Genomic DNA, 13,715 nt, shown 5'->3' with positions numbered 1-13,715 from the left:
TTTTTGAGAAAGAAAAATCATGGGGCTCATAGTGTTATCCTTCACTTCAACAAATATTTATTTAACATCTGGGTGCTTGGTACTTTGCTTGTTGCTTAATAATAGTTGAATAAGAAAGAACACTTGTCCTCAAGAAGCTGAAAGTCTCCTGAGTAAGGTTGCAATACTGTATATCAAGCAGTAAGTTCAGTGTGGTAAGATTGTATAGAGCTCCTGATTTGTTAAGCCTTAGAAAACTTCCTAGAGTTGATGATTGCCTGTGTTTTAAAGTAGCTGTTAAGAAAGATTTATGTGGAGAAAAGGCCTTCTAGGAAGAGGGAACAGTAAAAGCAAAGCAGTAGAGTCAAGAGAGAACAGAGCATCTTCAAGAAACTACAAGAGTTGGGTATATTGGCTCTTCTAGGAGCAAGATATGAGGCTGAAGAAGTGGGCAGCGGAGTTGGCCCTAATATGAAGTGCCTTATATGCCATGTTAAGGAATTTTTCTTTTCTAAAAGCAGTACAGAGCCACAAAATATTTTTAACCAGACATGATCAGATTTATGATTATACATTTCACTGTGAAAATAGTTGTAGAAGATAAATTTAAGGAAGATGGTAAAATTGGAGACAAAGAGATAGTAAAAGGCTATTGAAGTAATACAAGTGAGAAATCATGTGGCCCCAAAAGCAGTTAAAATGAAGATGGAAAAGAATTTAGGCATTTGAGAGATAAGTTAGAGATCAAAGCACAGGTTTTGGTCATCAGTTAGTTGTTGGTAATGATAGATCAGTTTGCACACTGAGAAGTTTCTTGGATTTCGCAATTTAGGAGATGACATTCAGACTTAAAGTGATAGTTACAGAAAACACAATACTATATGTTAAGGAGTGAGTACAAGAGAAAGAAATGGAGACTACCAATGTGGGTATGACTTTAGGGTTTGAGATACAGGATATTGGTTATCTAGAACAGAGTGGAAGAATGTTTTTGCATGGTCAACACTAGATGAGGCGGGAGAGGCATTTGCATAACCCTGAGAGTGAGTGCTTTCTTAAATTTTGTACTGGAGGTACTCCCTTGCCTCAGCCTACTCCAGGCCCTGGGTTTTAGCTTTATCTTTATTTGTTTGTTTTAATGGGAGAAAGCTGAGCATGTTTGTATGCAGACAGGAAGAGCTATTAGAAGGCAACAGGTTGAAGATACAGAAAGAGGCAGGGTAATTGAGGACGAAACAAGCTCATGAAAGAGGCAGGAAGGCATGGAGTCCAACCCAGAAAGGTTACTTTTGAAAGGGTATGTCCTCTGAGATCTTAGTTGGTGAGATGAAGGTAAAGTAGGTTCCTTTGCAGGTTTGTTATTGATACAAACTAAATGTCTAAGAAGAAAATTAATATGGTGTTAAAATCTTTGATCATAAGTTCTGGATGGGATGGTGGGTATTTTGAACAATAAAAACAGTATTCCTATATTAGTATTCAATTCATTTTTTAACTGTATGCCAAACTTAATTTCACCAAAACTTAATAAGATATCAACAAGCTTTCTGTGTCCATTTAAAAAAGACTTGAAATATATTTAGTTGTTTTATTGATACCATGCAATTGATTAAAATTATTTGAAACCTAGGATTTATTCAGTGTTTTGTCTACTACTAGGCATACAGGAAGTACCTGATAGATGTTTGTTGAGGGAATTTAAGTGGTTATATAGTGGCATAGTACAGAATCTAGTCAAAATGTATTTTATGGAATAAAGTGAAAACAAGTTTAAAAAATCATATTTTCCCCTTTTTCATAGATAAATCCAGGACAGATCTGGAGCAAGTACCTAAGGTAACAAAGCTTTAATAAATGAGAATACTGCTTTTTAATATCTTTAACTTTTTATAATCTTAAATATCTTTAATTTTGCCTTATAAGAAGCTTTCATTTGACTTTCTCACACTTTAACCACTTTGCGTCTTCTGGGACTTTGTGCATCATTTTTCTTCTCTCTTGTACTTCATCAGTTGCTTCTTCGTTGCTGAAACTTACAAATATAATTAAGTCTCTCCATTCTAAAAAAGAATTTTATTGATCTTACTGCCCCTTCACATTATTAGGAGATCTTTCCTTTGTGTGAAAAATTTTGTAGAGGTATATAGTAGATGTCCCCCTGTTCCCCCAGGGGAAAGAGGCCATTGCATTAATCAGATTCTCCAAGAGGTCTGTGATAACTGCTCTCTAGGGTGAGAAGACAGAGAAAGACAAGACAGAAGCAAAAAGAAGAGGGCAGTCATTTCTACAGTTCTTTGATTCCTACAAAATAAAATTCAAACTCTGTCATTTAAGACCCTTAATTATTCATTTCCATCATAATCACTCTCTTAACTTTTGCTTACTAATCTTTACACATTCTTTATTTCAGCCAAACTTTTTTGCTGGCTCTGTGCTTTACTTGTACTGTTCCTTTAACTGGAAGACTTTTCCCTCAACTCCTCATATCTGATCCTTTCTTTACATTCTCTTGCTTAAATGGCAACCTTACATAAATACATATCTTTTCAACTGAAGATAATTGGCCCCTTTGCTGAATTTCCATAGCATTTTATGTAGACCTGTGCCTTCCTTTTTAAGGCATTTGTCACTTTTTATAAGATATTTATGTGTGTATTTTATCACATCTAGTGGACTGAAGATCCTTAAGATTAAGACCTATGTAATAATTTATCTTTGTTTCCCGTTTAGTGCCTAGCATAAGAGTTAGATTATCAGTAAATATTTATTGAATTAATAAGTACTTTAAAATATACTAAAGCGGGACTAGAAAATACACTCATGTCCCTAGTTAGATTTTCCCTATCCCTTTATACTAGTTTTTGGATATAGGTAAAATCAATCAGTAAAAATAAAATATAGAAATTAATTAGGTAAGTAGTTAAGTTAAACTGTGTTTCAGGCCTTATGCTAGGTAGTAGAGATACAAAGATTAATTAGCTATAAATCCAGGAGCATATGGTCTCCAGGGGGCAATACACATATTAAATAAATAATTTTTGTTAAGTATGAGATACATAAATATATGTGGTATATGTACTTGAGTTCAAAGATGGGATAATTGATGTGTTCAGAGATCGAGTAAGTAATCATACAGAGATAAATTTGTCCTTATGTTTGGGTTGTATTCTCTAGGAAATAGGAAAGAGCATTCTAGGCTGAAAGCACATACAAAGATAACAGCACGAGGGTATGGAAGATAGTTGAACATTACTACAATGTAACTTCTAAGTAGTGGGAGTGGCAAGATACAAATCAGTGAGGGGGTTAAAAAAAAAACAAAAACGAAAGGCTTTTGATGCCCTTCTAAAAAGTTTGGTCCTGAGGTCATGGGAATCCATTGAGAGATTAAAACAGAAATTAATTCAGTTATACTTGTATTTTAAAAGTATATCTGATGGGGTGCCTGGGTGGCTCAGTTGGTTAAGCATCCAACCTCTGCTCAGGTCATGGTCTAGTGGTTTGTGAGTTTGAGCCCTGTGTCAGGCTCTATGCTGACAGCGCAGAGCCTGTTTCAGATCCTCTCTCTTTCTTTCCCTCTCTCAAAAATATATAAACATTAAAAAGTATATCTGACATTAGTAGAGGGGATAGATTGAGGAAGCATATCATTAAATAGCCATGTCTGTAATCCAGAGGTAATGAGGGGCTGCACTGATGAAATGCTATAGACTTAGAAGAGAGAGAGGATTCAAGTATTATTTAGAAAATATAGTGGGTAGGACTTAGTGCCCAGATGAATGCAGTATGTAAAGGAAAAAGAGTAGTCTTTTCATAAAATTGAATTTGTTTTGGTTTTAAAATTCAGTATATATCTAATCTACAAAGTAATTTTGAAAACATTTTAAGCAGGAGAAAATAGAAATATAGAGAAATTGACATTTGGGATTTTTTTAAAAACTGCTATCAGTGGGGGAAATAATATAGAAATTTTTGGATAAAGAGGATGTCTCCCTTTGGTATAATCTTAGTGGGACTATATTAGTGAATTTGATCACATAATAATGGAATGATTATCTCCATTGGTAAAGACAAAAAACATTTTTCTGTCTTTTATGAGTATTTTAAACTTGATGAAACTATACATGTTTATACAGATTCTTGTGTAAATCAGCATATCACTTGCTTTTCTGTTTATGCTTGAGATCCAAGTTTATTATTAATGGTCTTATGATGTTTGAAGGGATAATGGCTGTAAAAGAAATGTTTATCTAATCGAGGAAAATACATTTTTTAATAGATTTTTATGAAACCAGATTTTGCCTTGGACGATTCCTTAACTTTTAATTCAGTTTTACCATGGTCTCATTTTAATACTGCTGGTGGAAAAGGAAATCGTGATGCAGCTTCCTCAAAGTTGCTACAAGAAAAGGTAATTTCTTTTTTACTTTTCCCATGTAGAAAACTTTATTATAGTTAAGTAGTACCTTTTGTGTGGGTTCAGATTTAGTTATTTAGTAAGGGCTAATTTAATTTCATTTTTATTGTTACTGCCTTCAAATTTTAAATGGTAAAAGTAAAAACATTTGATTCAATGGAAAACAAGTTGTACTGGTGAAAAAGGAAAAGCTAATTGTTTGAGTGCTTCTTATCCAAAATAGCAGTTGCTAGAATTTAGGTTGGAAGGATGTATTAGACAACACAATTAACTGCTTTACATTTATCTCCAAAAATACATTGGCAAATTTTATATTCTTTATGATTTAAGGCATGGAAAATCAACTTTTGCAAAGGTGCTATTTTTCCTTATTTATACATAGTAAGGATGATTATTTCGAAGCAAAAGTATAGTTAAAAAATATAGTATTTTCAGCTTTGCAAAGCCTGATCTTTTACATGTTAGTAGTCAGCAGTTTTTAAAAATTTTTATAGTGTTCGCTAAGGGAGAAATCAGCATCTTGAAAGTCATTTAAAATGTAGAATTTTAAACACATCTTAACTCCTATATCAAGAATCTTTTAAAACTTGAATAGGAAGTAAAGGTCTTTGATTCCTATTCTTTCTCAGCATTCAGTTTAGAGCATTTCTAAAACTGGTTCTTAAACTGAGAAGAAAGCATTTTGTTTCAGGTTAGTGACATCTCTTGGCAATCTGGAAACTTGTCTCAGGACTACTATTCAATAAATGAGGTCCAGTAACTGAAGAGGAAACTAGTTTGGGGAGAAGAGGAGAAGACATGTAAGGAAAGAATCATGAGTATTCTTTTTCTTACAGTTGAAAATAAAAATGAAGTAATTTTTCCTTTGGCAACATTTTCACATATGAAGGTTTTCCTTGAGTAGGAACAAATTCATAAATCCGATGAAAATGATGCGTTTATGGACACAGGCTCATTCTCAGACTGCTTTTTTTCACATTCCAATATATGCCCTGCTAGACTAGTCACCTTAAAAGAGAAAACAACAAAAGCCAATGAAAATCTCTTCCTAAATACTAATACTTCCTAAATGCTTTTAGGAAGACTAAAAATTGTTCCCTTTATAGAATTTTAATAGGAAATGAATTATGAAAATATTATGCTGTTGAAAAGAATAGATCAATGGAATATTGATGACTTACAGAAATCTTTGAAATTCAAATGAAAGAATTTTCTCATGGTAAATGTATAAAGTGACTAAAGTAATGGAATTTTATTTTTTGGTAAGTTGCAGAATTAAGATCATTATATGTACATTTGGGCTTCATCTTATTCTACTCTTGTCTTAGAAAAGGAGTGGAAGAAAGGATCCCAAGAGAACACTTTCAAACTCACTTTACGATTGACAAACAGCTGTTTATATCTTGCTATGTTTTAAGAGAGGGAATGCTACAACCAGGGTTAGATAATTTGTATTTTATTGTAATGCTACCCGAAGTGCTGGTTTGTGATGAAACCTAGTGGTTTGCACTAGAATGTAAATCATTGCAGTGATTTATTTAGACTTTATTAAGAAAGTCTTTCTATGAAAAAACAGTTCAGTAGACTTAGTGATATAGTTGATTTACTTTCCAGCAAATTTCCTTATTTTATCATGGACCTCTTAAATAGTTCACAGACTGGCAGCAGCATATAAACCAAATTCTGAGTAGCACTCTCCTAAAGGAGTTACTCATTCTCCATTTACTATTCTGAAAGTTGAGTCTACTTTAGCTTGCAATGTACCCAAGTACCTTTGTCCCCATATTGCTTTTTAGGTAAATAAGTGCACAGACGTGTTGCAGATGAAAAGAACAACAGTAAAAGGGTATAAACTGAAGAGATTTAAACTATGGAAAATTTTCTTGTTTGTAACCTATTATATATTATGATAGATTACTGAAGGAGCTTTGTTGAAGATATGTGTGATCTTGCATGGTTTTAAGGAAACAATCTTGGTGACCAAATAATCTCTTCTAATTTTATGAGTCCTACATGTTGAAAGCCCTTTAACCCTTTAGCACTGTGAATTCTCGTGAGATGTTGAGAGAGAATCCCTAGAGCTTGAGCTATAGGTTGAAGAATCTAAAAGTTAAAAAGTGGGAGAGAAGTAGAGGATAATGTAGCCAAAAAAAGCATATGCAATTAGAAAGGAGGAAAAGACAACTCAAGTGTTAGAAGCCCATATTTGAAATTAGAAAGTATTTTTAAATATATGTTACTCTAGGAATTAATCTTGGTTGTGTTACAAATAAAATGTGAATTCATTTAAGGCATATTTTAAAAGGAAAATATATTGGCAATAAACTGAGTTTTACAAATTGATAAAAGAATAATCTTTTAAAATATTTTTAATGTTTATTTCTGAGAGAGGGACAGACAGAGCATGAGCAGGGGAGGAGCACAGAGGGAGGGAGACACAGAATCCGAAGCAGGCTCCAGGCTCTGAGCTGTCAGCACAGAGCCACATGCAGGGCTTGAACTTGTGAACTGCGAGATTATGACCTGAGCCGAAGTCGGACGCCTGACTGACTGAGCCACCCAAGCGCCCCAAGAATAATTTTTGAAATGTAAGATAAGCAGCCTTGAAAAAAATGTCCCAGTGAATTCTACTGCTTTCCATAATTTGTGACTGGATCATGAATTCTTTAGTATTTTGCGGAAGTGTGGTATAATAGAAAGAGCTTCAGTTTTTGAGTCAGGCCTGGATTCAAATTTTAGTTTTTCCACTTACCACATGACTTTATTCAAATTATTTAATGTCTCTGAGCCTCAGTTTCCTCATCTGTAAAAATAAGAATACAAATAATACTTGTACTCTAAGATTGTTAGAACTAGAAAATTATGTGTATAAAATACCAGTGCCCGGTATATAGAAGGAGGAGGTCAATAAACAGTAACTATAATAAACTTTTAGTCAGATAAGTGATGTGTGATGGTGTGACGGTTAAGGAGATCATTCTGTCTCAGATCTTAGAACTTCTAAAACTAGATAATGATCTCTGATGACTCTTACTTTCTAGAAAGTAGTTGGTATTTGGAGGGCAGTAATAGCAGGAGCAGAGGAAGAAGGTAAATCAGCTTCTTCTACTCTTTTGTCTTAAATTTATTAATATTTGGGCTGTTACCTTTTATCTCCCTTCTGTTCTGTTATGCTCAATATCAAGAATTCCATAATCAAATAGTTCACACAATGGGATTTAAAATACATATAGAAATCTTGTATCATTTTCAGAAAGTATGTGGATAGTCAAAGAAGGTATACTTACAATACTCTTATGATTTTTTTTTCTTCCCTCTTAAGCTGAGCCATTATCTGGATATTGTGGAAGTAAACATTGCTCACCAGATCTCTCTACGTTCAGAAGCATTTTTTCATGCTATGACCTCTCAACACGAATTGCAGGACTACCTCAAGAAAACTTCCCAGGCTGTAAAAATGCTTCGAGATAAAATTGCACAGATTGATAAAGTAATGTGTGAAGGATCACTACACATTTTAAGACTGGCACTTACCAGAAATAATTGTGTTAAAGTGTACAATAAACTCAAGTTAATGGCCACTGTACACCAAACTCAGCCTACAGTACAGGTGTTGTTATCCACTTCTGAATTTGTTGGAGCATTGGACTTAATAGCAACAACACAAGAGGTTCTACAGCAGGAACTTCAGGGCATTCACAGCTTCCGGTATGTCCTTTAAATAAGCTATTGGAAATAATGTTAGAAATTTAAAAATTTTAAAGCTGAAGAAGTGTGAATGTATTTAGTTACATGAATAGTTTTTCTTCTAGACTGATCTGTTTAGTAATGTTATCATTGTGCTGTTTTAGTCTTAGCAAATCATAAGGACTAATATTTACAGAAACATTTGGATGGAGAAACAAAATTAAATTTTCTGGTAGAGGATGCCAGTCAATGAAAGGCCAGTCACAGCTTTGAAAATAACATTTTGAAAATGTTAAAATAGTTTTGTGTGAAGGTAGTAGATCAAGGTGAAGAAGGAATACCAGTATATCTCAGAATAAGTTCATTTTATGGTCCCTGGCTGGCTCAGTTGGTGGACCACGTGGCTCTTGATCTGGGGGTTTAGCCCCACATTGGGTGTAGAAATTACTTAAAATCTTTGGTATGGTCCTGGGTGTTTGTGAGTTAAGATGGTGGAGTAGTAGAGGGACCCTATGCTTGCCTTGTCCCTCAAGCACAGCTAGATAAATACTATATCATTCTGAACACTCAAGGAATTGATCTGAAGACTGAGAGAACAAACTGCACATCTGGAGAGAAAAACAGGCACATCGTGGAAGGTAGGAGCTGTGGAGAGTTGACTTGGGGGAGAAAAGAACTGTAGGTGCTGTGGAGGGGAGGGAGCCCTGGTCACAGAGACAGTGAGAGAAAGCAGTGCACAGGGTTGCACAAGAAAGTCTTCCCCAAAACCCCTGACTGGGAGGAGGTGAGGGGGTGATTATTGTAAGTGCATGCAAGCATGAAGCTCAAAATCTGAAGTTTTAGAATTCTGCACCATTGTTCGGGTCATGCCTGGCAGACTTAGGGGTGCTCCTGTGGGAAAGGAGGGCAGAGGCCCCGGAGTGGACAGAATGGTCTGAGGATCTCCTGGGTCTCACTAGGAGAAACAGTTCCCCTTCTTGGAGTGTATTTGGGAGAGGTGGTACTGCCTCTCAGGGGACAAAAGAGATGGCAGACACCACTGAGCCACCTCATTAATTAGCATTGCAGTAGAGGCACCTGCTGAAGGCAGCTAGTCAAGAAACCAGCTTTTGGCTGTGTTTTACCATGAATCCCAAGCCCCCTGCGTGGGCATGTGACTGCTTTTCTGGAACAAACTGGCACCAACTATAGCGTGGCGAGACCCTTTTCCAGAGGATCAGCATAGATTTGTGCTGCGCTGGGTCCCTAAAATTTGGAGTTTTTGAAACCCAGCTGCATGCCTGAGATAAAACACAGGAGGTCTGTGCCACCAGACAGGCAGATGGCTTGGGCACCAGATGAAAGCAGAGTTCTGACAGAAGCCTGGGACATAAGAGAGGAGATTGTTTGCTCATCTGTGAAGCCTTCCTGAACAGCAGCAGATGTGAACTCCCCTTTTTGGGGATGAGAGAGTGGGGTGACCCATTTCCCCCCCTGCCCATCAGCACAGAGAAACTTCAATGAGCAACACACTGCCCCCAGTGGAGGCTGGAGCTGCTTACACCAGGCCCCACCCCACTGTGCCCTGTGGGTGCATTTTTACTATAGCAAGTTGGCCTGAGAACCAGCACAACAGGCTCCTTCCCCCAAAGACCAACACAAATCCTCCACACGTATCAATTCTTCTGAACTTGATAGATAGAGTGTGGCAAAGTTTCAGCTCTAGTGGAAATAGGATCAGGCTTATTTTAACAAGCAGACCAAAGCACACCTAGTTAAAATGCCACACACTGGACAAGGTCCCAACACTCCCCAATGCAGGCAAGGAGAAACACTGCAAAGAACTGACCTGAGGGAAAAGAGCAGCCACTCTCTGCAGAGTGCACACTCTGAAATACTTTCTGACGTGCCAGGCCCTGAACAGTATAGGACCTCTTCTTAATACAGCCATTACACTCAGCAGGACATATAAGTCTTTCCTAACACATACACAAAAACAGTGGCCTAGTCAAAATGACAAGATGGAGGAATTTGCCCCAAAAGAAACAAGAAGAGGTCATGGCCAGGGATTTACTCAAAACAAATATAAGTAATATGCCTGAATTAAAATTTAAAACAACAATCATAAGGATACTAGCTGAGCTTGAGAAAAGCATAGAAGACATTAGAGAAGCCCTTACTGCAGAGATAAAAGAGCTAAAAACTAGTCAGGCTGAAATAAAAGATGCTATAACAAAGATGCAAAACAGACTGGATGTAATGAAGTAAGGATAGATGAAGCAGAGGAATGAATCTGATATAGAAGCTATGGAAAATAATGAAGCTGAAGAGAAGAAAGAAAAGTATTGGATCATGAATGTAGACTTAGGGAACTCAGCAACTCCATAACGTGTAATAACATTTGCATCATAGGAGTTCCAGAAGAAGAGAGGGGAAAGGGGGCAGAAGGTTTATTTGAGCAAATTATAGCTTCCAACTTCCCTAATCTGGGGAAGGAGCCAGACATCCAAATCCAGGAGGTACAGGTAACTCCCATCAAATATAACAAAAGCCAGCCAACACCAAGACATCATAGTGAAATTTTTTTAAATATAGAGGTAAGGAAAGAATGCTGAAAAGAGCAAGGGAAAAGAAATCCCTAACCTACAAGAGAAGGCAAATCAGGTTTGCAGCAGATGTCTCCACAGAAACCTGCAGGCCAGAATGGAGTGGCAGGATGTCATCAGCATGTGCAATGGGAAAAATCTGCAGCCAAGAATACTTTATCCAATAAGGTTGTCATTCAGAATAGAAGGGGAGATAAAGAGTTTCCCAGATAAACAAAACCTAAAGGAGTTTGTGAACACTAAATCAGCTCTTCAAGAAATGTTACAGGGGACCCTTTGAGTGGGAAAGAAAGATCAAAAGCAACAAAGAATAGAAAGGAATAGAGAAAATCTCCATAATCGGCAACTTGATTGGTAATACAATGGCACCAAATTTTTATCTATCAATAATTACTCTGAATGTAAATGGACTAAGTGCTCCAATCAAAAGACATAGGGTATCAGAATGGATTAAATAAATAAATGAATAAATAAATAAGGCCCATCTATATGCTGCTTAAAAGATTCATTTTGGTCCTAAAGACACGTGCAGATTGAAAGTGAGAGATGGGGAAACATTTATCATGCAAATGGATGTCAAAAGTAAGCTGGAGTAGCAATACTTATATAAGACGAGCTAGATTTTAAACCAAGGACAAGATGAAGAAGATCACTGTATCATAATAAAGGAGTCTGTCCATCAAGAAGATCTAACAATCATAAATATTTATGCCCCCAACTTGGTAGCACCCAAATATATAAATCAATGAATAACGTAAAGAAACTCATTGATAACAATACAACAATAGAAAGGAACTTTAACACTCCACTTATAGCAATGGATAGATCATCTAAGCAGAGAATCAACGAGGAGACAAGGGCTTTGAATGACACACTGAGCCAGAAGGACTTAACAGATGTGTTCAGAACATTTCATCCTACAGCAGCAGAATACACATTCTTTTTGAGTGCCCGTGGAACATTCTCCCAAATAGATCACATACTGCGGTCACACATCAGGCCTCCACAAAGTATGAAAAAACAGATCATACCATGCATATTTGCAGATCACAACACTATGAAACTTGAAGTCAACCACAAGAAGAAATTTGGAAAGACCACAAATACATGGTTAAAGAACCTCCTACTAAAGAATGAGTGGGTTAACCAGGAAATTAAACAAGAAATTAAAAAAAAAAATGCATGGAAGCAAATGAAAATGAAAACATGACAGTCCAAAACCTTTGGGATGCAGCAAATGTGGTCACAGGAGGGAAGTATATCATAATACAGGCCTATCTCAAGAAGCAAGAAAAGTCTCAAATATACAACCTGAGCTTACACTTACAGAAGGAACAGCAGGGGCGCCTGGGTGGCTCAGTCGGTTGCGTGGCCGACTTCGACTCAGGTCATGATCTCGCGGTCCGTGGGTTTGAGCCCCGCGTCAGGCTCTGTGCTGACAGCTGTGCTGACAGCTCAGAGCCTGGAGCCTGTTTCCGATTCTGTGTCTCCCTCTGACCCTCCCCCATTCATGCTCTGTCTCTCTCTGTCTCAAAAATAAATAAACGTTTAAAAAAAAAATTAAAAAAACAAAAACAAAAACCTGAAGCCTCAAAAGAGAAGGAACAGCAAATAAAGCCTAAAGCCAGCAGAAGGGGAATAATAAAGATTAGAGTAGAAATAAATGATATGGAAACAAACAAACCAAAAAGGCACAGTAGAACAGATCAATGAAACTAAGAGCTGGTTCTTTGAAAGAATTAATAAAATTGATGAACCTCTAGCCAGACTTACCAAAAAGAAAAGAGTAAGAACTCAGATAAATAAAATCACGAATGAAAGAGGAGAGATCACAGCCAACACCAAAGAAATACAAACAACTATAAGAGGATATGATGAAAAATTATATGCCAACAAACTGGGCAATCTGGAAGAAATGGATAGATTCCTGGAAATATACAAACTACCAAAAGCGAAACAGGAAGAAGTAGAAAATTTGAACAGACCCATAACCAGCAAAGAAATTGAATCAGTAATCAAAAATTTCCCAACAAACAGAAGTCCAGGGCCATATGGCTTCATAGGGGAATTCTACCAAACATTTAAAAAAGAGTTAATACCTATTCGTCTCAAACTGTTCCAAAAACTAGAAAGGGAAGGAAAACTTCCAAATTCATTGTATGAGGCCAACATTACCTTGATTCCCAAACCAGATAAAAAACCCCACTAAAAAGGAGAATTGGAGGCCACTATCCCTGAGGAACATGGATGCAGAAATTCTCAACAAGACACTTGCAAATTGAATCCAACAGTACATTAAAAGAATCATTCACCACTATCAACTGGGATTCATTCCTGGGTTCAGTATTCACAAATCAATCAATATGATGCACCGCATTAATAAAAGAAAGGATAAGAGCCATATGATCTTCTCAATAGATGGAGAAAAAGCACTTGACAAAATACAGCATCCATTCTTGATAAAAAATCTTCAACAAAGAAGGATAGAAGGAATGTACTTCATCATCATAAAGGCCAAAACGGAAGACACACATCTAATATCATCCTCAATAGGTAAAAATTGAGAGCTTTTCCTCTACAGTCGGGAACAAGACGGGGGCGTCCAGGCTCAACATGATTATTTAACAGAGTACTGGAAGTCCTAGCCTCAGCAATCAGACAACAAAAAGAAATAAAATACATTCAAATTGTCAAGGAAGAAGTCAAACTTTCATTGTTCACAGACAACATGATACTCTATGTAGAAAATCGAAAAGACTCCACCAAAAAATTATTGGAACTGATACATGAATTCAGCTAAGTCATAGGATATAAAATCAACATACAGAAATCTGTTGCATTTTTATACATCAGTAATGAAGCAGCAGAAAGAGAAATCGAGGAATCAATCCCATTTACAATTGCACCAAAAACCGTAAGATACCTAGGAATACAGAGGTAAAAAGATCTGCACTCTGAAAATTATAGAACATTTATGAAAGGAATTGAAGAGAACACAAAGAAATGGAAAAAACATTCCATGCTCATGTATTAGAAGAACAAATATT

The 13,715-nt window shown here is 36.4% G+C and overlaps 1 protein-coding gene across 8 annotated transcripts in view; it reads left to right on the top strand.

Annotated features, from left to right (window-relative positions):
• VPS54 (VPS54 subunit of GARP complex) overlaps positions 1–13,715 on the top strand; it is an 89,011-nt gene that overhangs the window by 28,532 nt on the left and 46,764 nt on the right. For all 8 annotated transcript variants that reach the window (XM_045054272.1, XM_045054271.1, XM_045054274.1 and 5 more), the window contains 3 exons: positions 1,781–1,815; positions 4,259–4,390; positions 7,719–8,104. In XM_045054272.1, coding sequence (XP_044910207.1) covers positions 1,781–1,815; positions 4,259–4,390; positions 7,719–8,104 — 553 coding nt within the window. The remainder of the gene's footprint in view (positions 1–1,780; positions 1,816–4,258; positions 4,391–7,718; positions 8,105–13,715) is intronic.

This window comes from Felis catus, chromosome A3, assembly GCF_018350175.1.
Source record: "Felis catus isolate Fca126 chromosome A3, F.catus_Fca126_mat1.0, whole genome shotgun sequence".
Taxonomy (NCBI): domain Eukaryota; kingdom Metazoa; phylum Chordata; class Mammalia; order Carnivora; family Felidae; genus Felis; species Felis catus.
Note: the sequence above shows the minus strand (reverse complement) of the source record. Positions and strands in the feature narration are given on the sequence as shown.